The sequence below is a fragment of the Oratosquilla oratoria genome, chromosome 18 (genome assembly GCF_046742065.1).
Source record: "Oratosquilla oratoria isolate Oo_2021 chromosome 18, ASM4674206v1, whole genome shotgun sequence".
Taxonomy (NCBI): domain Eukaryota; kingdom Metazoa; phylum Arthropoda; class Malacostraca; order Stomatopoda; family Squillidae; genus Oratosquilla; species Oratosquilla oratoria.
This window is the reverse complement of record NC_134794.1, coordinates 62,608,089-62,632,792: the sequence shown is the minus strand read 5'-3', so window position 1 is coordinate 62,632,792 and position 24,704 is coordinate 62,608,089. Positions and strand designations below refer to the sequence as shown.

At 41.2% G+C, this 24,704-nt stretch overlaps 1 protein-coding gene across 1 annotated transcript; it reads right to left on the bottom strand.

The window, feature by feature from the left end:
- Positions 1-22,748, bottom strand: UQCR-C1 (Ubiquinol-cytochrome c reductase core protein 1). Its single transcript, XM_076202257.1, has 9 exons — positions 22,606-22,748; positions 17,001-17,225; positions 15,911-16,087; positions 13,153-13,304; positions 12,397-12,581; positions 7,156-7,331; positions 4,467-4,574; positions 2,424-2,627; positions 1-562 (listed from the first exon to the last, which is right to left on the bottom strand). The coding sequence occupies exons 1-9, from the start codon at positions 22,675-22,677 to the stop codon at positions 422-424; spliced, it is 1,440 nt and encodes a 479-aa protein (XP_076058372.1). The 5' UTR covers positions 22,678-22,748; the 3' UTR covers positions 1-421.
- Positions 22,749-24,704: the final 1,956 nt, after the last annotated feature.

Below are 24,704 nucleotides of genomic sequence, written 5' to 3'. Positions count from 1 at the left end.
TGACAAAAGGAGTTCCTTTTAATAGTTGCATAAACATGTTTATGCTCTTGTATTTACAAATTGGGAATGCTATGTACACAAAAGGACTGGGAAAGGAGCTGACAGTTACATGGTTCTTCATATTGTCCTCCAATAGCCCTATTATCTTGTTTATTACATATTTAATTTTTTGACTATATAAAGTATGTGTAGAATTACAGGTGGTTGTGTTTCACACAACTGCAAGGGCTATATTCATCCAGTTCAAATATAAAGTTCATAATTTCAATTTCAGTTATGTCCCACATTGTAATACTAAGCACACTTCATAATTTTTTAAGTTTATCAATTGTACTGAATATATGGTCTCCCTACAAACTATAAATAAAGATAAATGGTTCACACTGACGTACCAAAGTGGTTCCTAGTTGTGTGTACATATCTACAGTCTGAGCCAGTACATACTTGACCTGATTCTGTTGTAGTCGGGTAAGCCTTCACAAGGACCTACACCAGCAATGGCGGGACACTTATCGTAAATGTAGCGGTAGCAAGTTTCTCGTACAACTTCAGCATCCACAGCCTGAAGGAACAAGTAGTTTTAATTTTTCCAACTTTTCAATCATTATCTGCTGAAGTTAAAAAATATACTACATGTGAACAATATTTTGACGCAGCCCAAAGGGGTTTCTCGTCTTCTCTTTTTTTGCACGAGGGGACAGAGAGGGGGAGGGCGTGTGTGTGTACGTCACCAATTAAATGAAGTGGCCTTGCTGTGGATGTGCTGTGTCTTGTTGCATTGCTTCCGACACATCTTGGCAACTCCTGGATGATGGGTCATCCCTGCATTTTGTCTACTGCCCTGGGTCAGAGGCAGTGTTGCAAGAGACAGCACATCCACAGCAAGGCAGCTTCATTAAATCGGCTCTTTCCCCCTTACCAGGGAAGTAGCCAAAGTCAAAAGGCACAATTCCACTCCCACATATTTCATCCCCATCCATTCCACTCCCATCTACCACCCCTCCCTCCCTTCCATCTTAGCTCCTCGTATATAATGGGTCATCCCTGGTTCTTGCCCATTGCCCTGAGTCAGAAGCAATGCAGCAACATGCAGCACATCCACAGCAAGGCTGCTTCATTTAATCAGTGACCCTCCTTCTCCGTCCCTTCATGCAGAAACACTGAAGATGGGGAGCGGTCTCTTTAGGCTGCGTCAAAATATCATTCACACAAAACCACTCCCCCCCCCCCCAACTCCCTTCCACTAATCAGTCATCCATACACAGCCATTCTCCAGTCACCCTTATCTTCTGCTTCTTCCCTTCCTTCCTCAACAGACATTGCTCAACTTTCCTTTCACCCCATCCATCCATTTCATCCTTGGTTGCCCCCTTATTTTCACTCTATCCACCTCTGCCTTCCACACTTCTTTAACTAATCTTTCTTCACTAACTTTTTTCATGTTTCCAAACCATCCCAATACTCTCTTATCAACCCTATCACCCATCTACTTTTCCACCTATACTCTCCTCCTCACCTCCTCATTTCCCACTCTATCCCTTTGTAACCCCTACCATACTTCAGAAACCTGATCTCGGACACGTTTAAACTCTTCCTCTTATGTTCCATGTTTCTGCCTCATACACTGCCATCAACACAATCACCCCTTCATACAATCTCCTCTTATCATCCATTCCCTAAAGTCTATTTCTCGTTACACTTTTTAATCTCATATGGTACTTACTTGCTTTCAATCTACAATCTACCTCTACCTTCACTCCTCCCTTTCCTACCACATGTGACCCCAAGTACCTATTGCTATCCACTTCCTCCAGCCTCTCTCCTTTAAAGATTCATTTTCAAATTGCTGTCATCCTCTACTTTTGTACATCTTACCACCTTACTTTTATCTACATATACCTTCAAATTTATCCTCTACCATACCTTCTCAAACTCCATCTCTAACTCTCTTCATCCCCCCTTCTTTATTATGTATGTCAATACTTTCTTATATGATATGGTTTAATATCACAAACTGGGACAGTGCCCCTTTCAGAGGACTTTGTCATGTGGAATTTAATGAACCATGCCCTTGGTTCAATGTGGCTGGTGGCAGGATTCAAATCGCCATCACCTCAACCTTCGCCACAAGACAGTAATGATGCCCTAACCCACTCAGCCAGCCAGCTTCCCTATATACTTTCTTATATACTTATCTAAATAAAACAATATCAACTCTATATATTTGGTAAAATTCCAGATCCATACAAAGATATTTAAAATTTACACTGACCAAGAGCTCCCAACTTAATGTAATGGGGGAAAAAAAAGTGAAAAATGGTTCTGTGATACTGGAATAAAACCCAACTTTTGAATTCACATGGTACCTAAACAATGCATACCATTCAAAATCACAAAAATACAGAAAACTTTCATGACAGTACCTCAATTCGTGCATCCAATTCATGGAGAGGTATCCTCCTTCCATAGCAGAGCATCTGACGGCCAATGTCCTCGCAGATGGGCGTGGTCCCATCCAGCTGGAGGAGAAGGTTGGTGCGCAAGACATTCTTTGCACGCTCGACTTCAAATTCAGTCACGTTGGTACAGAGACGCATCCATTCTGATTGCAGGTTGAAGACAAATTCCTGCAAGGAAGGTCACACGTGTGATGAGAACCATTTCACACCTCAAAGCAAGTTGAGGGTTCACGTCAGGGACAGGTTATGTGATGGGCAATAACTGTAGCCTTGAGTTTCTATACATCAACAACCTTCTTCCCTTGAATAGTGTAAAGATCAGAAACCCCTGAGTACCCATGTAAAGATAAGCTACCACACATATTGGCTTGTAAAGAACAGCAACCCCAGAAATGAGCTTAATGTATATCATCTCAACAATGTCAATCAACCTAAGCTTGTTAAAAAAAGAAAAGGTTTAAAGTTGCAATTCTTTACAGAGAATGAGGTAGTAAAGATCACCCATCCCAAATATTAGCTTGTAAAGATAAACAATCTTCGGGTACTCTGGGGATGTGGATCTTTAAAATGTTCCTTCCTTCTTATAAGGGAACTAACCTGTCAGGACATATACCCACTCCTACCCATCCCACTCGAATCTGTCACTCATTTCCTTTTAATATTAGCTCTTTGTGGATGAAGGGACTCTCCTCTACCCACTGCCTGGGTCAGAGGCAATGCAGCAAGATGCAGCACATGCCCAGGAGGGCCAGCACTTCATTTACACAGCAACCCCTCTCTCCTCGTCTCTGCATGGAAGTAGACAAGATGAGGAGAAATCCCACAGGGATTTCTCCAGCCTCCAGTTTTAGTGACTGGAGACGTGCAGCCCCACTGTGGCTGGTAATGGTCCTCAATCCCTCCTATAAATCTCTACAGGAAGACACTTTGGGCTCTGTCTCTCTATGTGTGTACACCTTGGTCTTTGGATCACGTGTTGGACTTGTGATCGACAGCTACTTCCCTCCTGGAAGAGAGCTCAGAGCTCCTATGACCAATCTATGGGTAATGCGATACCGAACCATGTACTGCCGCACCTCCACAGTGGCAGTCCAGTACTCTATCAACCACGCCACCATGAAGCGGCCTTGCTGTGGATGTGCTGTGTCTTGCGACACTGCTTCTGACCCAGGGCAGTGGACAGGGTACAGGGATGACCCGTCATCTAGGAGGTGCTAAGATGGGAGGGAGGGTGGAGGGGTGTGGAGTGTTTTCGGGGACGGAATGGGTGGGAATGATTTTGTGCTTTGTCCTTTTTGGCTACCTCCCTGGTAAGGGGGAAAAAGCCTTAGTATATGTATGTATGTAGTATTAGCATTAGCATGGGGGTAATCTGTCACTGGCTTGTAGGAGTCTTAGGGAGTAGTCACTTACTCCCAGCTTATCCTTGTGTGAAAAGGCAGAGGAAATGCAAAACAAGTTGAGAGTTCTTGGGTCCAGTCCAGAAATGGTGTCATCCCATTGGTGCTACACCTGATAGAGGCAAGGGTTTGAAGATGGGCGGCAGGGAGACATTTCTGATATCCATTTTGCAAGAACCCATCACTACTCCCCATATGACAGATATGATTATGCAACTTCCCACTCTTGTGCAAACATGTTTCAAGGTTTTGGGTTGGCTGGTTGTTACGAACTGTAGTTTATAAGCACTTCTATTCTTGTGGACCATCTTGTGCTGCTCACATACATTACTTTCTACTTCGTGTATTGGTCTCATCTGTCCATGGTTTTTATAACAAGTTTTGATTTTCATAGGCAGTTATAGAAAGACAATTGAGGCATTGTTTTGACACCCAAGATTCGGTGAAGTATTACCATTGCTTGGGGGGGGGGTTGATGAGAGCAGGTGGTTGTTGAAGTATTGTGTAAACTAGACATTTCATTACCATGTGTGGTGCCGAGGGAAGCTTCACAAACGAGATGGTCTTTCAAGTGGTAAAGCCATGGGCAAACCCATAATGTTCTTACCTCAATCTTCAGGGGTTCACAGACAAAGTAGATTCCCCACAGTCCTGTATCCTTGTAGCAGGTATTGAAAGACTGGAATGAGTGGCACAGGTTCCCGTTAACTGCAGCCTGTCAAATAAAGAAAAGAAGTGACACTTGAGTATATTTCTAAATCTTATATAATACAACAATGGCAGGACCAATGATGGGTACCTGCAAAATGGGAAAGCAAACCTACACCTTTTCAAAACCTGAACTTTCTCATCTCCATTAGGTTGTGCAGCCCTTAGGGGCCAACATCCTATCTCCAGACTGGGCCCGACATGTCAATTTCAATTGTATTTCTTGAACCTTTTCACACATAGAGAACCAATAACCCAACAACTGCTCCCCTTCTCCTACCACTTTCAGCTGCTGACCAAGAAACCATATCACACCCATACAAAAGACGACTTTGAAAATGAGCAATTTGCTGTCCATCTTGTAGGAACAACACATGCAATTAATGGTCATTGGTCCCTAGTGAGGGGGTTGATGGGTTTTGAAAATGGGCAGTTTTGCTGTCCAATCTTGCAGGACCTTTACATGCAGATACCATCATTGACTCTTCTTCCATTTCCTTCATAACTATCTTTAAAATCCTTGACCTTCCAATAAGCTTAGTACTCTGGCACCTGCACTCTAATACCTCCTGATTGGTGGCACCGAAATCATCCTAGCCTGTTATTTGCGCCCAACGTGCAGAAAACCCATAAATTACACATTTACATCCCCCTTTATAGGAAATCAATCAATCAATCTGTTACCCCTAGCCTCTCTTGCAGAAGACCCATGGCCTCCAGGAAACCTTCAACAATCCCCTGGGTGGGACAATAAGCCATTTACACAAGAGGATTATCAAGCGTGGGGCATTGTAGCACAAGGTGTTCTGTGTCCTCTATGTGGCTGCTGCCTCTGGGACAGTTTGAATCCTGGGTCAGGCCTATTCTGTGTTGGTACTATGTGCTAACAAGGTTTTTGTCCGATATACAAGGGTTTTCTCTATGGTACTTATTTCTGGAGGTTGTTGCTGGCATATAGATTTTGGTGGTCTTTCTTGAAGGGGTTGTTTAGTTATCTGGGTGTGAATACATTTCAGTGTGGATACTTGTGTGGTTTGAGCAGTAGATGTTTGACTAGCATGTTCTTGGTGTATTTTTTTATGTTCTGTTGGTGATGCTTGTGAAATATAGTGTCAAGGTGTTGTTGTTATAGGTTCTATTGTAGAATTGTGTCCCTGTAATTTTTATATGCAAAACGAGTGGAAGGCAAAGGTGGATTAAGTGAACCTCAGAGGAAATCTAAGAAAGAGATAGATGGATAGATGGATGGATGGGGTGAAGGGATTTGTTGGAAAGGGATTTCTCCCCGTCTTCTCCTTTTATGCATGGGGTGAAGGAGAGGGGGGTTAGCCGATTTAATGAAGCGGCCTTGCTGTGGATGTGCTGTGACCTGTGACACTGCCTCTAACCCAGGGCAGTAGACAAGGTGCAGGGATGACCCGTCATCCAGGAGGTGCTAAGATGGGAGGGAGGGTGTAGGGGAGTGGAGTGTATTTAGGGATGGAATGGGTGGGAGAGGGCAAGAAAAAGATGCGAGTGGAGTATAAACTCATGCCATCTGAAAGGATTTCTCCTCATCTTTATTGTTGCATAATGGGATACAGGTTGCTGTGTAAATGAAGTGGTTGGCCCTGCTGTGTCTTGTTGCATTGCTTCTGAACAGGGCAGTGGACAGGGATGAATCTTCACCCATAAGGAGATATGACGAAAGGGAAATAGGCAACTGATGGAAGTGGGATGGGTAGGAGTGGTGCATGCCTTGGCTGGCTACATCTCTCTTATGAGGAGGGTGAGGCATATTGGTATATAGATTGACAAATAATTTGAGACATATGGTGACAGGTATAATTCCACAGGATCCCTTCAATTGGTAAACTTATCCTGAGCCCTTTATTATTGCTTCTTTTGACCTGGGCAGAGGGCAGGAGGCAGATGACCCTTCATCCATGTGGAGCTAAGATGAGAGGGATATAAGAGTGGTGGATAGGAGTGAAATAGGTGGAGAGAGTACATGCCTTTTAACTGGCTATCTCCCTTATTATCAGGGGGAGCAGCCCTTCATATAGAAAATTAGGTTTAATTACTATCTATATACCAAAAGGCATTTCCACCCTTATATGGGAGGTAGCCAGTCATGACATGCACATATCCCACACCCATTCATATCCCCACTCTTGTTACTGTGGTGGAAAAGAATACTGCCATCAAGTGTTCCCACTCCAGCAGTACGAGGCGACAAAATTTGGGACGAGGATAGGACTAGGCATCCTTCTCCCTGTAGCCCCAAAGGGGACATTCCTAACAAAAACCCAAAGCCACAAAATTTCTAATTGTGCAAAATCTTCAAGAATGTAATAATGATTTAGTTCAATATACCCTTTACAGAAGACTTTGTAGCATGGAATTTAGTGAACCATGCCCTTGGTCCAACATGCTGGTGGCAGGGTTCAAACTGCTGTCACCTTGACCTCTTCTGCACGTGGCAACATTCCAACCTGCTTAGCCAGCAAGTATCCAAAGAACGTGACCCTCATGTAATTAGAGTATTACCTATACAAAGCAGTGGAACAATGTCCACTGACTACTTTTGGTGAAACAAAATATCTCACCTGTGCAAGATTAGATGCATTGTTGGCGCCACCACCATGGGTGCGGTCCCAAGCCCCAACAATGGTATTGGCCACCATGAGGGCAATGTTGTCGGGATCAGCCCAGCCTACACCTTCCACAGCCATGGCAATGTGTGCAAGCGGCATGGAATCATCACGTACTCGGATTTCGGAACCTGGAGAGGACAGGAATTATTTTAAAGTTCAACACATACCCACCTCTACTATCAATCTAATCAACAAAATTAGTAAACTACTTCACCATGAAGACTTTCTAAATATATTCTTCTGATTAATGATATTTTTGTCACATGAAAAACAGACCTAGAAGAAAATTACACATCTAGCCAGCAGCAACCCACCACCTCTTCAATACAAGTCAAATTCTCATTGGCAGCATTAGCTGCCTGACGTACGATCATTGTATCACAATACATACATATACCAAGGTTTTTCCCCTTTACAAGGAAGGTAGCCAAAAAGGAAAAGGCATAAAATCATTCCTACCCATTTCATCCCTGAATACACTCCACACCCCTCCACCCTCCCTCTATCTTAGCACCTCCTGGATGACGGGTCATCCCTGTACCCTATCCACTGCCCTGGGTCAGAAGCAGTGTCGCAAGACACAGCACATCCACAGCAAGGCCGCTTCATTAAATCAGCGACCCGCCCTCTCCGTCCCCCCATGCATAAAAGGAGAAGACGGGGAGAAATCCCTTCGGGCTGCATCAAATTTTGTGAGTAAAATTTGACGCAACATTATAAAATATAAAGTTACAGCTGTATTACTCATTCTCTTTCACTCTGAATGTTAACAACCACAGAAAATGTGATCAGGCCAGTTCACAGAAAATGGGGGTCGCTCAGCTACGATTACAAAACAAATATGATCAAGATGCAGACACTGGCACCCTTACTTAAAGCTTTCGCACATACCTGCCTTACCACAAAAATCTGATCCAAGCAACCCTTACCTGTCCTAAATCCACACTCTTCCTCACCAATTACTCCATCTGTTCCCCTTCTAATCCTCTCAATCAAAACTCTCCCATAAGCCTTCCCAACTACACTCAGCAAACTGAAACCTCTGAAACTACTACACTCACACTTGTCCCCTTTTCCCTTGTACAGTGGAACTATACAGGCACTCCTCCAGCACTCTAACCTCTTTTAGACAAACATAAGACAAGTTTCTTATAACAAACTAAAAAGTATAACAAGTACAGGTATTTGTCTATTCATGCAATATATGTATTCATTTGGGTGTCACACACATACATACATATACCAAAGGCTTTTCCCCCCTTACACGGGGGGTAGCCAAAAAGAAAAATGCATAGAAATCAAAGTTGGGTGTCACATACATATACCAAAAGCTTTTTCCCCCTTGCACAGATGGTAGCCAAAAAGAGAAAGGCATAGAAAATACTCCCACCCATTTCATTTCCCATATATTCCACTCCCCTCCACCCTCCTTCCTATCTTGGCACCTCCTGGATGACGGGTCAGCAACACAAGTAATGTTTCATGCCCTTCCCATGCCCATGGTAGGTGTAATTCTAAGATAATGCACTCCATTTTATATTTACACAATTAGAAAATTGTGTAAATATAAAATGGAGTGCATTATCTTAGAATTCCACCTACCATGGGCATGGGAAGGGCATGAAACATTACTTATGTTGCAAAAATTAAGTTATTTTGCAATTAAATACACTGTATTGTGAATGATGTTTAGGTGCCATAGAAAGAGAAGATGCTAGTGTGACCATGCTGGCACAAACACTCATAAGAAAGGGTGGGAGTGGGAGAGGTTAGTGTACCAGGCAGCACCTTACACTATTTGAAAATGTGTTTGGCGTGGAATGAGTAAAAGTGATTTGAAATATACAATTTGAAAACATTTCTAGTATTACATGACATACTAAAGGAAAAACACATAAGAATGTGTAAATTGACAAATACCTCTATACCAAACAAGTTTCTCCCTCTTATGCTGGAAGTGGATCAGCACATACCCACATTCTACACAATTAGAACCCACAAATCGACCAAACTTCAAAGATCTCATCATCCTCACCTCAATCTAGAGCAGTGGTTGTTGTTGTTGTCGTTCCCTAAACTGTCTGTCCGAGCAGTCCCGTCTCCCCAAGGAAGGCCACAGCCGAAACTGGGTTTTCCCACAAATCCTTTATAGAGTGTATGTTGTGTTGTTTGCGTGCATGATTGTGTATAGTGCAGTCTTCCATTATGTGTTGTATGGTATGGGGTGAAGTGTTACATCCTGGGCAGCTGTTCACAACACGGTCGTCCAGCCTCTTCTGGTAGCTTAGAAGTGCTGGGTGGTGACCGCATCGCAGTCTGGCCAAGTGGACTCTGTCCTTTCGTGGGAGAGAGGATTCAGAAGGGTGGATATCAGGGGGTCTGGCATGCAGCAGTGTGCTGTCTTTCAGTGTGTTAATGGAGCGGTGAGTGATATGATTATGAATATGTTTCCGGAGGCTGGTATTTGGTGGTTGTGGAGGAAGAGAAGAGAGTATCTGTGTGTAATAAAGGTCTTTGGGTGTAGTTTTAATGTTTCTTGGTGTGTGTGGGTGTTCTGCTATGTAGTGTAGCGGGTGTGATGTGTTTGTGGTGGCTGCAGCAAGTGTTTGTGTGCCTCTCATGTCGAGGTGGTCCTTGACTTTGAGGACTTTTGTTTCATGGTATAAATGGTCTGTAGGTGTTGTATTTGTGCAGCCTGTAATTGTTTTTAGGGCTTTGTTTTGTATGATTTGAAGGGTGTTGTGGTGTGTCTCACTGAGTTTAGGAGCCCATGCAGGACTCGCATAATTCATCACTGAGCGTATGCATTGTTTGTATATTGTTATATTAGTTTCTTTGTTTTGTCCAAATGTTGTTCCAGTGATTGACTTAAGGGCGTTAAGTCTAGGTGTGCATTTGTTTTTTATGTTTGTGAGGTGTTGTTTGAAAGACATGGATGTATCGTATGTTGCACCAAGAATTTTCGGTGTGCTTGTGTGTGGTATTAAAGTGTTGTTGATGTAGAGATGAGGTATGTATTTGTGTTCTTTTGTCCAGTTGGTGAGAAGTGTTGCTGTAGATTTGGTTGGAGCTATTTTGAGTCTGTTTGTGATGAACCATGTGTTGAGTGTGTCAAGGTAAGGCTGGATTATTTCTGCAGCTTTGTCTGTGTTACGATGTGTGCATGTGATTGTTATGTCATCTGCGTAGGAAGAGATTTGTATTTCTGAGGTGTCTGGTGTGGGTAAGTCATGCATGTATAGATTAAATAATGTGGGGGATAGAACTGAGCCCTGTGGTACTCCGTTCTTAATGTTTCTGATGTGCGATGATTGGCCATTATATGACACATGAGCATTCCTGCCTGCCAGATAATTGGCCAGCCATCTTTTGGTGTTATTGTGCATGTCTGTGTTATATATTTTATTTGTTAGGTTGTGGCGGGGGATAGCATCAAAAGCTTTACTAATGTCCAATGTTATAAGAAGTGTTCTGTGGTGGGGCCTATCTGAATTGATGCCATCTAAAATTCTTTGTGTGAGGTTTGTCAGAAGTGTGTTTGTGGAGTGTAGTGGCCTAAAACCGTGTTGTGAGTCAGCAAGGGGAATATATGGTGTGACAAGTTTAAGTATTAGGCGTTCAATGACTTTAGAGGGGGTGCAGAGAAGTGTGATTGGGCGGTGCGATGTTGGGATTGTTGGGTCTTTGTTCGGTTTTGGAATGGTGATTATTTTACCATGCTTCCAGATGTCGGGTATAGTGTTGTGTGAATAGCTGTAGTTTGCAATGTTTGTGAGTGCGTGTATACCTTGTGGTCCAATGTGTTTTAGGTGGATGTTGCTTATGTTATCAGGGCCACAGGCAGATGAGTGCTTGAGATTATGCATTATGAGTTTTGTCTGACTGTCTATGAAGGGTGTATAGTCTGAGTCTGTGGGGAAGTCTTTCTTACGTCGAATGGTGCATCGGTCGTCAGGGTGAGATGTAAGATGGCTCGTCTGTGCAAAATGACGTATGAGTGCGTTTGCTTGTTGTCTGTTTGAGGGTAGATTATCTGTTGTTGTGATTATTGCTGCGTGAGAGTGTGTAGTGTTAGTGTTGGATAGTGTGATGCTGTTGAGTGTTTTGTACAATTTGCTGGTGTTTGTTTTGTGATCAGTGGTTCTTAACATGGGGTACCTGTACCCCCAAGGGGTATGAAACCTTAAACCTGGGGGTACAAGACATGATAGCCAGTGCAATGGTACAACAATATTTACCATGTGAAAGCATAATGTGCATTCATTGTGTCCTACTAATTGACATTTTTAATTTGAAATAAGAAAATACATTTGTTCAGTAATTTAATATATCTAATAATTTTTCAGCAAGGTCTGTATCAATTATCCTTTCCGTATGTTTGCACTGTATTTATACTGGATGGGGGTACGAGAATTTGCTTGAGATATCCTCCAAGGCATATGGGCGTTGAAAAGGGTTAAGAACCACTGATCTATAGGCACAACTATTAATTCATATAATCCTCAATTTTATGAATTTCACAAAGCTGACAACCAGTGACTGTTCCCCACCCCTTTGCTGGTGACAAAGAAACTGTTTCACATTGTGTGGATGTGCTGTGACTTGCGACACTGCTTCTGACCCTGGGCAGTGGACAAGGTGCAGGGATGACCCGTCATCCTGGAGGTGCTAAGATAAGAGGGAGGGTGGAGTGGAGTGTATTTAGGGATGGAATGGGTGGGAATGATTTTATGCCTCTTTTTTTGGCTACCTCCCTTGTAAGGGGGAAGAAGCCTTGGTATATGTATGTACAACACAATGAATCCATTTCTTCCTAAAGATCAATGGGACGCTACCATTTGTGAAACTCATAGCAACAGTAGGTCTAGACAGCCGTTATTTCCTATACCTTAATATGTTCATTTTTGTAAACATCTCTAATCAGTGACCTGCCTCTTTCTGTCCCCTCATGCAGAAAATAGAGAATATTGTGAGAAATCCCTTCGGGCTGCTAAGATGAGAGGGAAACAAGGATGGTGGATGGGAGTGGAATGGGTGGGAGTGGGTGGATGCCTTTGATTTGGCTACCTCTCTTATAATGGGGGAAGAAGACCTTTGTATATAGACAGATCAACATCTACCAGCCATGAAGACCTTCACTCTATCCTAATAGACGAGTTCCTTCGACCAATAGGTTCTTCAAAGAAGACCTACCTGTGAATCTGCAGGAGGCAATCTCGGGAGCATTTCCAAGGTAGGAGCCACCCAAACCTTGGAAGTGTTTCTCGGCCAGCTCAACCAACTCCTGATGGTCAACTCCTCCAGCACCAGCCAAAACAATTCTTGGGCCCTTGTAGTGGGTGGTGATGTAGCTTACCAGGTCTTGCCGACTAAGTGACCTGTAGGCAAGCACAGGATTAAATCCTTTTCCCTCAAATACAGGTGATATGGCTTAATGTCACAAACTCCCCCCTATCAGGAGGCTAGGACAGTGCCCCTTACAGAGGATTTTGTAGAATAGTTTCATGAACCATGTCCTTTGTTCAACTCTGCTGGTGGCAGGGTTCAAACTGCCATCCACCTCGACCTTCGCCGTAAGTAACAATGCCCTAACCCATCAGCCAAGAACATGATAATGTGGGTAGCACCAACATAATTGCTATAGACCCTTTGAAGTCCATTAATTTTGTATAAATGGTTATCAAAATACAACTGGTTACCACCATATCTCAAACAACATGCAAGAAATCTTGTCTGTACATCACAACAAACACCTTTAAATTTCCTTGAGCAGGCCATTATATTTTCTTTTTTATTAGGGCTGATCTGTATGAAACCCAAGTGCCTGGTATTCTCAAATACTGCCATCAACAACCCCTTATCTGCTAACTACATTTTTTGAAAATATGTCATCTTCTTATGATCAACTGCATTACCCATGACACCAAGAATGGAAATTTTGGAACGTACTTAATATTCTTGGTGGGTCCAAGAATGGTGCGCCCAAGAGGAGTGCCCTGGAAAGCAGTGGCATGCAGATGATCGAACACAACTTCCTGCAGATTGCTCTCGACTTCCTGCATCTCACGTAGAATGACACCACGTTCACGTTCAATCTCAACCTGTAATACAAAGGTAGTATGCAATTACATAAATGACCAATGCAATATGCATTCCAACATCACAACTCCACAACATGGGTATTCAATATGAATTTTTTCTTGGTATGTCTTGTACTATATGCATAAATACTTTTTTTTTTTTTTTTTTTTAACCTATTTCAAATAGTGGCAGTTTCAACCAATCAATCAGCTCTTTGAAATCCATTATTGAACAAATTTTTCTTCTACTCTCCTACATGAATTGTCCTGATACATTGCCCCTGCCTGCAAGTTTCTCTTGTTAAGTCTCCCTGTTCCTAGCTTGCATATTCAAACAGTAACACATTTGCTCAATCTCCCATCCTCCTTTCTTGCCTTCCATTCCCTACTCTATTTCCACTCCTTTAATACCTATAACTTTAGTCTGCTCTTACCCAACTTTCCATCTTCCTATTCTTTTATCATTATTCCCAACACTTTGTCTCCATCACCTTCATCAATTACCAATCCTCACATCAGTAGACCACTGATGGAATTATACAGATCCTAAACTTTGCATTTTAGACATACATGTACAGTCGGTGCCATCAGAATTGGTGCGAGGCATGATGCGACAATTCTAATGGTGAAGAAGAGATCACCCTCTAAATTACGTTTAGTAAATTGGGGTGCCAGAGGAGGGTACAGACAAGCGAGACCAATGATGTCATACAGCCTTGGTTAGATCAGTTACCATTGGTCTTGGTGGACGGATGCGTTCCTCCCTTACCCTTTTGCACTATTGTGTTCATCACTGAGGACTGGCCTTGGGGAAAGGACTTGAAGAAGGACCAACTGGCATGTATTTCTGCCCTGGTAAAAGGCAACAAAATTTTTTCAAACATCACCGGTATTCCACTGCATTCTGTGCAGAGGTGGACCAAATGTTGTTGTCGTTCCCTAGACTGTCTGTCCAAGCAGTTCCGTGGACAAAATGTTGCTGTGATGCCAGTAGTGCTAACCCAGAGCTCCCATGAAAAAGGCCAGGAGTTTGTAATACAACCATGAAAGGTCCAGCAGCACCAAGTTGACAAGAGAACCTCATATTTCTGCTTAAGAATTAAAACACAAGAACCCTCATCGGCTGGCCAATGTGTCTCTGAGGACCATGCAGCGTCACCTCCATGACAGCCTTAGGTATAAGTACCGCACACCTTGAAGAAAACGAATTATTAAAGCCAGGCAAAATAACCAAATTTTTGCCTGAAATACCTTGCCTGGGATCAGGACAAGTGGAAGAAAGTATTATGGTCTGATGAGGCCACCTTTACCATCACAAGCAACCGAGGAGGGACGATACGGATAACCCCCCACCCCAAGGTGCAGTGAAAGGACTGTCAAACATCCGGACTCAGTCATGGTCTGGGGTGCTTTTGTGTACCACAGCATTGGAAAGCTAGGGCTTACCAAGGAACATTACAGTCAACAAGGAGAGGTACCTGGAGTCTTTGGCAGACCATCTTGAGGATTGCTTCAGTATCTGTCAAAATGAAGTATACTAGCAGGATGTGGCACCTGCTCACCCAGCAAAATTGATAACTGGGTGACCGGATTTAGTGGGAATTGAATATCTAATGAATTGGCCTGACCTTTCTCCTTCTTTCACACACCTTCCCAAACTCTAACACGAATTTCCTCAATCCCTCACGCAAGTGCAGTGTCATTAGCAAACAACTGGCTTATCTCCCACTTTTCTCCATTTTCTTTAACTATCTCAAATCCCTGACCCATTACCTTTGCATTTACTTGTTGCACCATCCCATCCATGTATATATTGAACAGCTAAGGTGACAACACATCCCTGGTGAAGTCCCATCTTTACCTCCAACTACTATCTCCATTTCCGATTGTAACACGAGCTCTACTACTCTTGTAAAAACTCTTGACTGCTCTTAACAGCTTTCCTCCTATCCCATATATCTGCAATACCTCCCACAGCGCCTTCCTGTCTACCCTGTCATGAGCCTTTTCCAAATCCATGGAGGTCCAAGAATATACCCTTACCTTTTCCTAAAGCTTTCCCACATATCTGCCTTATCACAAAAAGCTGATCCACACAACCCTACTTGTCCTAAACCCATACTCTTCCTCACCAATTACTCCCTCTGTTCCTTTTCTGAGCCTCTCAATCAAAACACTCCCATAAGGATTCACAACTACATTTGACTACCTGATCCCTCTGGAACTACTATACTCACACTTGTCTTTCCTTTGTAATGCAGAACTGTACATGCACTCCTCCAGTCCTCTGGCATTCTACCCTCTTTTAGACAAACAAACATCACCAGCCATTCCACCATCACTGTACCTCCCTTTTTTTAGATATTCATCTAACCCAGGTGCCTTACCTGCTCTCATCATTTTAACAACTGCTTTCACCTCATCTTTTCTCGTTTCTCCTCAATTTTCCTTATTCATCACTCATCCTTCACATTTAACAACTCCCTAAAATACCCTGCCATCTCTTTCATCAGCACCTTTTACCTTTTCTTCTCTACCCATTTCACCTTCTATTCCTCTTAATTGCCTCCCAAAATCCAGTTATTGACCCTAAAAGTCACTATTCACAATACTAGTCCTTAACATACCTCTCCAAACTTGCTATTCTGAATGATGTCAGAAAGGATCTCCACAGCTTTCGGCACATCTTTGGTGAAGCACTTGGCATAAAATACAGTTTGCTCCCTCGAAGTGTAAGCATTCAAGTGGGCTCCCATGTTCTCAACTTCCAATTCAAGATCTGTCTGTGATCGTGCAGCAGTTCCCTGGATGAAAGAAAAGGGAAAGTAGTTATCTTCTCCAGACTTTATTGCTTACATTCTGTAACAGGTCAACAATTAATTACATACATATACCAAAGGGTTTTTCCCCCTACATGGGGGGTAGCCAAAAAGAAAAAGGCATAGAAACCACTCCCACCCATTCCATTTCCTATATATTCCACTCCCCTCCACCTTCCTCCCCCCTTTTATCTTGGCACCTCCTTTGATATTAACCAAGAACAAGGAACAATTGGTCACTACATATTAAAAATATATCCGTTATCTCCCTTATATGGGAGATAACCAGTCAAGGAATCTTCTGGGGTAAGAAGCAAAATAAAAAGCAATATTAAAACAATAATGCACAAGTGGTACTAAGCACAACCTACTTAATCTATATATTTTTGTGCAGTAATGATTGGCCCCAAACCATTTGACTACCTCATCAAAACTAGGCATTTTTCACTAACAAGATACATTACAAACAAGAAATATGATACAGACAATTTTGATTGAAGTAATTAATCTTTTATTTCCCTAGGAACTTAAAGAAAAAGAAATATCTAGTGATCAGTCCACCATAACTGACAGCAGTATTTTTGTCACCATTCACTTCTTTTTAAGTATCAGTATATTCTTTGACTTAGTAATCCCCTTCATAAATGGAAAAGGCCTTGTACTGTATGTAAACTAATCAATACATATATATTTATACACACACACACATATAAAGGCACATAACATACAAGTGGTTCAAGAGATAGAAAATTTTAAAAGATACTTGATTAAATGAAAATCGGTATTCAATGGTTTCAGATACTACTAATCATTTTAAGTACCCAACCTACTGTCAATAATGAAAGAGTACAACACTGTACTTCTATTTCTATTAATCAATAAACCCTTATGAACTCACCTTGAAGGCCATATGCTCCAAGAAGTGTGCCACACCATTGTTGGAGTCATTCTCAAAGCGAGAACCCGTGTCAATCCAAAGACCGACAGTAGATGTTGGGCTTCCAGAGTCTTCAGTGGCCACCCTCATTCCATTATCAAGGACAGAAACAAGAGTTGCAGGCACATTCAGCAATGTTTGGTCATAGCTCACACTAGCAGCTGTTGCCTTCCATCGTGGGTTGACCTGTAATTTTAAGAAATTATTAAAATTCAAGTTAGCTATAGGCATTCATTCCTAACTATTAGCTATGTCAAAGGTTCTGTACCCAACACCCTCACCATTCCTTTTGTCCCCACAATCAATTTTATTCAGACCAGGTCCAACCTGACATATCTCACGGGGTGGAGTGGACGCGGGAGCAAAAAGCCTCCTGGAGGAACAAGTGTTTCCTAGTCAAGGCTTGGTCCCCCTGGGCCCCCTGATGGGGTGTGAGTTGCCTACCCAGGGGTATTTCCCCTTTTTAAGGTAGGTGGCAAAGAAAGGAATGCACCCACCTTTTACCCATCTCACAGCCTTTTGCTGTTACCCTTTATCTGAGCTACTTGTGTTTGAAGAACTATTCCTGGCCAATGTCCAGGTCAGGAGCAATGCTGCAAGTCACAGCATCTCCACAACAGAGTTCAAAACCAGAAGCTGGTTTGGTATTTTTTTTTTACTCAGTAATAATAAACCCAGAAAACATGACCAAACCAGTTTACAGAATCCGGGGGTAACTCATATACAAGTTATACAACTACAAAAATATGTATAATCAAGACGCCGATGCAATCTTCCTTGTGTATCCACTTGCTCCTCATGATGCCTACGCAGGTGTCATTGTATAGAGGAGGTCAATGGTAACATCAGCAGCACTTTTTTAAAAACTAAAACTGGCATATGGATTGGAAATTTTTTAGTTGTGCACACATATACAATATAGCAATTGAAAATTAATTATTAATTTTGTAAATCATAATAGATCAACGTAATATGAGATTTTCTGGGCGGAAATCAATAACAAAAAAGTTGCTAAAACTTATTTTCTACAAACGAAGTTGCGGCAGTTGAACAATACGCCCTGTTTATTTTGATAAGTGCTGAGGTCGAAGGAATGAAAGGATGATGAATTAGTCTATTCTAACCTAAGCTAACCAATGTTTAGTAATTTGGTACCTCAAATTCTAAAGGTCATCTGGGTTGTTGTTGTAGTCACTGATGCTGATGGCCTGATTATTATTGTACCTCGGACAATTAACAGATGATGGCAGAACCCTGTGTTCTCTCAAAGCCCAAGGAAGCACTATTGTCTTTGTAACAGCGTTTATTAATATCACCTGGAGTTGGAGAACACCCGGTCCACAGCATGAAAGCTGTTGTCCGATAGCGAGTGGACTGGCATGGCTTCCGCATCGTATCCTAGCAGCTTCGTTTATTAGTAAATTTGCTTGTAGCAAGGTTTTTTGTTTTTTATTTCCACCAAGAAAATTCCATATTACATTTGTGTACTATAATTTACAAAATTAATATCTAATTTTCTAATGCTATATCTCATAGGTGTGCACAACTAAAATATCTATAAATCTATATCTACCAAGAATTAGGTTAGGTCTCAGCTGCAATTCTTACCTACATCACTGGCTAGCTCTTATTGAGTTTGGACAATTTATAGTTTCACCCAACCAACGATTTTGATATGTGGCTTTTGTTTCTGGTGAGAAATGTTGTGTTATGAACAATGGTGTACATCATTTCTGCCGCAAATGCATACTTTTCAAGTAATCAATTATTGAAGTTAGGCACTTATGCCTACATCAACGATCTTGGTTTCTGAATCCATATACAAGTGCCACAAAATAATAATCAGTAGTAATCTAAAGAAACTGAGATGGGTAAATATTTTGGTACATATAGATCTTTACCTGCATCGCAGCTGCAATTCTTGCTTGACTAGCTTTTATAATTCTTAGTTTTTTGAACCCCATATACAAATAATGTTGGTTGTGATTAGAAAAAAATAAAAGGCAACATTTTTATATCTAACAATTGACTGAAGTATTATTATAAATAAAGGAAGATCACATGAGTTGATGGACAACAAAATTTGGGGCATTTTTTTTAGAATGTAGCATTAGAAAATTAAATATTAATTTTGTAAACTATAATACATCAATGTAATAAATATTTTTCGGTAAAATCTTAGTTGTGCACACCTATGCGATATAGCAATAGAAAATTACTAATTTTGTAAATTATATTAGATCAACGTAATACGAGATTTTCTTGGCGGAAATCAACAACAAAAAAGTTGCTAAAACCTATTTTCTAACAAACCAAGTTGCAGTGGTTGAATGATAAGCCATGGTTGTTTCGATAGGTGCCCACAAAAAAGTTGCTAAAACCTATTTTCTAACAAACCAAGTTGCAGTGGTTGAATGATAAGCCATGGTTGTTTTGATAGGTGCCGAGGTTGAAGGAATGAAAGGATGATAAATTAATCTATTCTAACCTACTTAACCAACCTATGTAACCTAAACAATGTTTAGTAATTCAGTACCTCAAATTCTAAAGATCATCCAGGTTATTGTTGTTGTCACAGATGTTGACAGCCTGATTATTATTGTAGCTTTGGGCAGTTAATAGACAATGGCAGAATCCTGTGTTCTCTCAAAGTCCAAGGAAGCCCTATTGTCTTTGTAACAGCGGTTATTAAGGTCACCTGTAGTTGGAGAACACTAGGTCCATAACATGAAAGCCGTTGTCCGATAGCAACTGGACTGGCATGGCATCTGTACCTATCTTAGTGGCTTCGTTCGTTAGTAAATCTGCTTGTAGCAAGTTTTTTTTTTTTTTCTGCCAAGAAAATTGCACATTACCTTCATGTATTATAATTTACAAAATTAATATTTAATTTTCTAAGGCTATATCGCATAGGTGTACATAAGTACAGGTAGTTCTCGTTTTGTGCGTGTTCTGTTTGTGCGAATTCGCTAAGATGCGACATTAAAAATATTATAATTAATTAAAATTGTGCGATCTGTTCGCTAAGATGCGATTTGCCCCAACCGCATTTCAAACAGTGCGCCAGATACGTAGTTCCGCTGCCTGCCGACAGGCGGCCGCTCCCGCTCCCAGTTCAATGTTTACAGCCCTCTCGTGTGTTTGCAGTCACAGCCAGTCCAGCCAGTTTACTCATTCGTCAAAATGGCCCCAAAACGTCCTTCATCTTCTCCTGGAACCAGCAGCAGCCCTCCAGCTAAGAAAATACAGCGCAAGTCACTCACTCTGGCTAAGAAAATGGAAATTTTGAGCCGGTATGACCAAGGACAAAAAACTTCGATCATATCCCATGCCTTGGGATTGGGGGAGAGCACACTGCGGCGCGTCCGAGACAATGGTGCAAAAATACGAGCAACTGTGGAAGCAGGTTCGTCTAGGACATTGCAGAGGGTAGCCTACAGCAGATCGTCGGCCATGGAGAGGATGGAAAAAATGCTGGCGAATTAGGTTTAGAACGATACATTTTTAGAACATGTTCACTTTATTAGTCAAATAAATGTGTTTTTCGTTCAAAAAATGGAAGTTTTTTTGGGCCAAAACCCGCATCCCCCCTATTATCCATTGTTTCTTATGGGGAAAATATGTTTTTTTTGTGCGATTTCATTTTGTGCGAAGCCTGTAGGAACCCATATCTCGCACAAAACGAGAACTACCTGTACCTAATTTTCTTGGAAGAAATCAATAACAGATAATGTTGCTAAAAGCTATGCACAAAATCATATTGACTGACACCATCTTTGCTTTGGAGACTGAAGACAACGACGACAACCATGATGACCTCTAGAGTTGCAGGTATTGCATTACAGAATGCAGGTAAGGTTAGGTTAGGTTAAATCATGAATGGATGAATTTATCACTTTAATTGCAACGACCTCCACATCTACCAAAACAAAGATGGAGTCTCAAGCAATTGACGTGGCTATGTTTAGGTATTGTTTTTTAGCAACTTTTTCAGTTATTGATTTCTGCCAAGAATAACATATGTTAAATTGATTTATTATAATTTACAAAAATATTATTTAATTTCCTATTGCTATATCACATAGATGTACACTTCTAAAAATTTTCAAAATTTTACCCAGCAAAATTAAGTCTGGGAAATTATAACTTATAACAAGTAATCGGTCTCACTAAACGCCGACCAAAGTCGACCAACGCCGACCAAAACCACACAATGACGGTTTTTGCTCAAATGCATAATTTATATATAAAAAATAGCATATGGTTGCATTATTTGACCTATTTTCTTTAAAATGTGTGATTTCCATGTAAAATCATCAAAGAGAATTTACGTTTTTATCCTCTGCAAAATTACCAACTGGCAACCAACGCCGACCAAACCCAAACAATGACGGCTTTTGCTCAAATTTATAATTTTAAATAAAAATTAGCATATGGTTGCATTATTTGACCTATTTTCTTTAAAATGTGTGATTTCCATGTAGAGAAGTTACGTTTTTATCCTCTGCAAAATTACCAACCGCCGACCAAACCACATAATGACGGTTTATGCCCAAATGCATAATTTATATGTAAGAAATAGCATATGGTTGCATTATTTGACCTATTTTCTTTAAAATGTGTGAATTCCATGTAAAATCATCAAAGAAGTTACGTTTTTGTCATTTGAGCAAAAGCCTTCATTGTTTGGGTTTGGTCGGCGTTGGTAATTTTGCAGGATAAAAACGTAACTTCTCTTTGATGATTTTACATGGAAATCACACATTTTAAAGAAAATAGGTCAAATAATGCAACCATATACTATTTTTTATATATAAACTATGCATTTGAGCAAAAACCATCATTGTGTGGTTTTGGTCGGCTTTGGTCGGTGTTTAGTGAGACCCCAAGTAATCATTATGTCGATTATCTTTGCAACTTCTTTACCTGGAAATAAACATTTCTAAAAGCAGCACTTATATGCTATCAAGGACAAGTAAAAATGACCTTTCATTATCAAAATAAAAATTCCAGAATCATGTAAACGGGTATTCCACAAGAAATTTGCGTTGCCTAATATTATATCCTAATGATAAATCTAAACTAAGGTAACTATTCCAAAGAAAAATCGAGCTTATAAATACAAAATCGAGTGAAAAATTAGTTTACGTGGTACCGGTTGAGTAATACCTATTGTTGTATCAGGAAAGTAAAAAGGCACAATAAGGTCGGTAACCTGGTATCCAATTGCAAAAACGAAATAACCCACTGTCAAGAAATAATTTCAAGTGTGCAGATATGCAATAAAAAACAATAATAGTAATAAAAAAGCTGGAGATCCACAACCTCTTCCATGCACACAAGCCGAATTTCTACACAATAAAATCGTCATCACTGAATTACTGCTTTAGTCTGCGTGCTACAAAATATTAAATTCTTTTAGTATTTTGTAGCACCCGTACTATAGCAGTAGATGCCGAACCAACTTTCAGTCCGGCTCAGCTGACTGCCTATTTTCATTCATAATTACATCTTCTATTTTCTGATCACCTCCTATTCCTACATCTTCCTCAATTGTTTCCCTCACCTTTACAAGAGCAGTTTTGTTACTATATTTTCGGAGTAGGGCTCCAGCCGGGCGAATTAACCTGAAGGACATTTTGTTGCCAAAGATTGCGTACTCGCTGTTAGGGGCTCGTGTGCAAGCAGCTGGATATAGGCCACCTGATTCTAACGAAAGAGAAATATACCGCTAACTACAAATATATTCCATCATTATTCCAATAAATTCATACAGTATTGATTGTTTTATATTAATAAATTCTGATCATATACATCAAATAGAGATAATGCTTTAACGAAAGTTAAATAAATCGGATACTTGTGTAATGATTTTCTCAACATTATTTATGCTAAATGCAGCGATAAGAAAAGTTACAAAAATAATATGTAAATAATATGATTCATATACCATTTACCTAGAATATATCTACTTTACTGAAATAGTTTATGAGTAAATATTTTGGAAATAATATTTTCATGTCATGAACACAAACTTGTGATTGCGCAATTGACGTCAGACGTCTGCCTTCTTATGATGAAATATTCACATAGAGAATCTTGTAGAATAAAGTCCTTCGTTCTGTCTCTTCAAATCAAGGATTTTTGACAATAACACACACACACACACACACACACACACACACACACACACACACACACACACACACACACACACACACACACACACACACACACACACACACACACACACACACACACACACACAAGGTCATAGCATTACCCATAGATCGGACCTACGAGCTCTGAGCTCTCTTCCAGGAGGGAAATAGCTGTCGATCACGAGTCCAACACGTGATCCAAAGACCAAGTGAATACAAGTGAATACACACACACACACACACACACACACACACACACACACACACACACACACGACTCGGTGGCGCAGTTGGTAGAACGATGAACTACTAGCATGGTGGTGCGCGTAGTGCTTGGTTCGAATCCTGCCCTGGGCCGAAATTAATTTCGGTACAGCTGCGCTTCGGGTCGTTACTCTGACTCTCGTGGGCGGGGAGTTGGGGGTGTGTGTGTGTGTGAAAGGTCATAGCATTACCCATAGATCGGACCTACGAGCTCTGAGCTCTCTTCCAGGAGGGAAATAGCTGTCGATCACGAGTCGAACACGTGATCCAAAAGACCAAGTAAATACACACACACACACACACACACACACACACACACGGAGGTCCGGGTTCGATCCTCGCCCGGGGCTGAAATAATATATCAGTATCGCAGCGCTGAAGGGTGTTACTCCAACTCTCGTGGGCGGGGAGTTGGGGGTGTGTGTGTGTGCAAGGTCATAGCATTACCCATAGATCGGACCTACGAGCTCTGAGCTCTCTTCCAGGAGGGAAATAGCTGTCGATCACGAGTCCAACACGTGATCCAAAAGACCAAGTGAATACACACACACACACACACACACACACACACATATATATATATATATATATATCAAATCAGCCATCCTGAGTCCACTGCTGAACAAAGGCCTCCTTCATAGCATTCCATGATTCACACGACCGCGCCATCCTCTGCCACGTCACTCCTGCAAACTTCTTATTCTAGTCTCTCCACCTTCTGTCCGGTCTCCCTCTTCCACGCTTCCTATCTCGCGGCCTCCACTCAGTAACGCACTTGCTCCATCGCTCATCAGTCTTACCTGCCCAATTCCACTTCCTCTCCTTTACTGCTTCCACAATATCTTTCTAGTCTGCTCTATCACCCAACTTACTCTCTGTCTCTCAGCGTTATTCCCATCCTTGGTCTCTCCATTCTTCTCTGTGCTGTCCTTAGTTTTGTTTCCATTGCCTTCGTTAGTTTGCAAGTCTCACACCCGTAGATTATTGCTGGTAGAATGCATTGATTGTAAACTTTACGTTTCAAACATAAAGGTAGAGAGCCTCTCAGGATCTTATTATACTTACCAAACACTTTCCAACCAATTGTAATGCGTCTTTTTATTTCATTATCATGATCTTTCGTCACTTTCACCATCTGGCCTAAATAATTATATTCTTCAACTTCCTCAAGACTCTCATCATCAATTACAATATCCTTACTTTGAACTTTCGTATTGAACATTACTTTGGTTTTACTCTT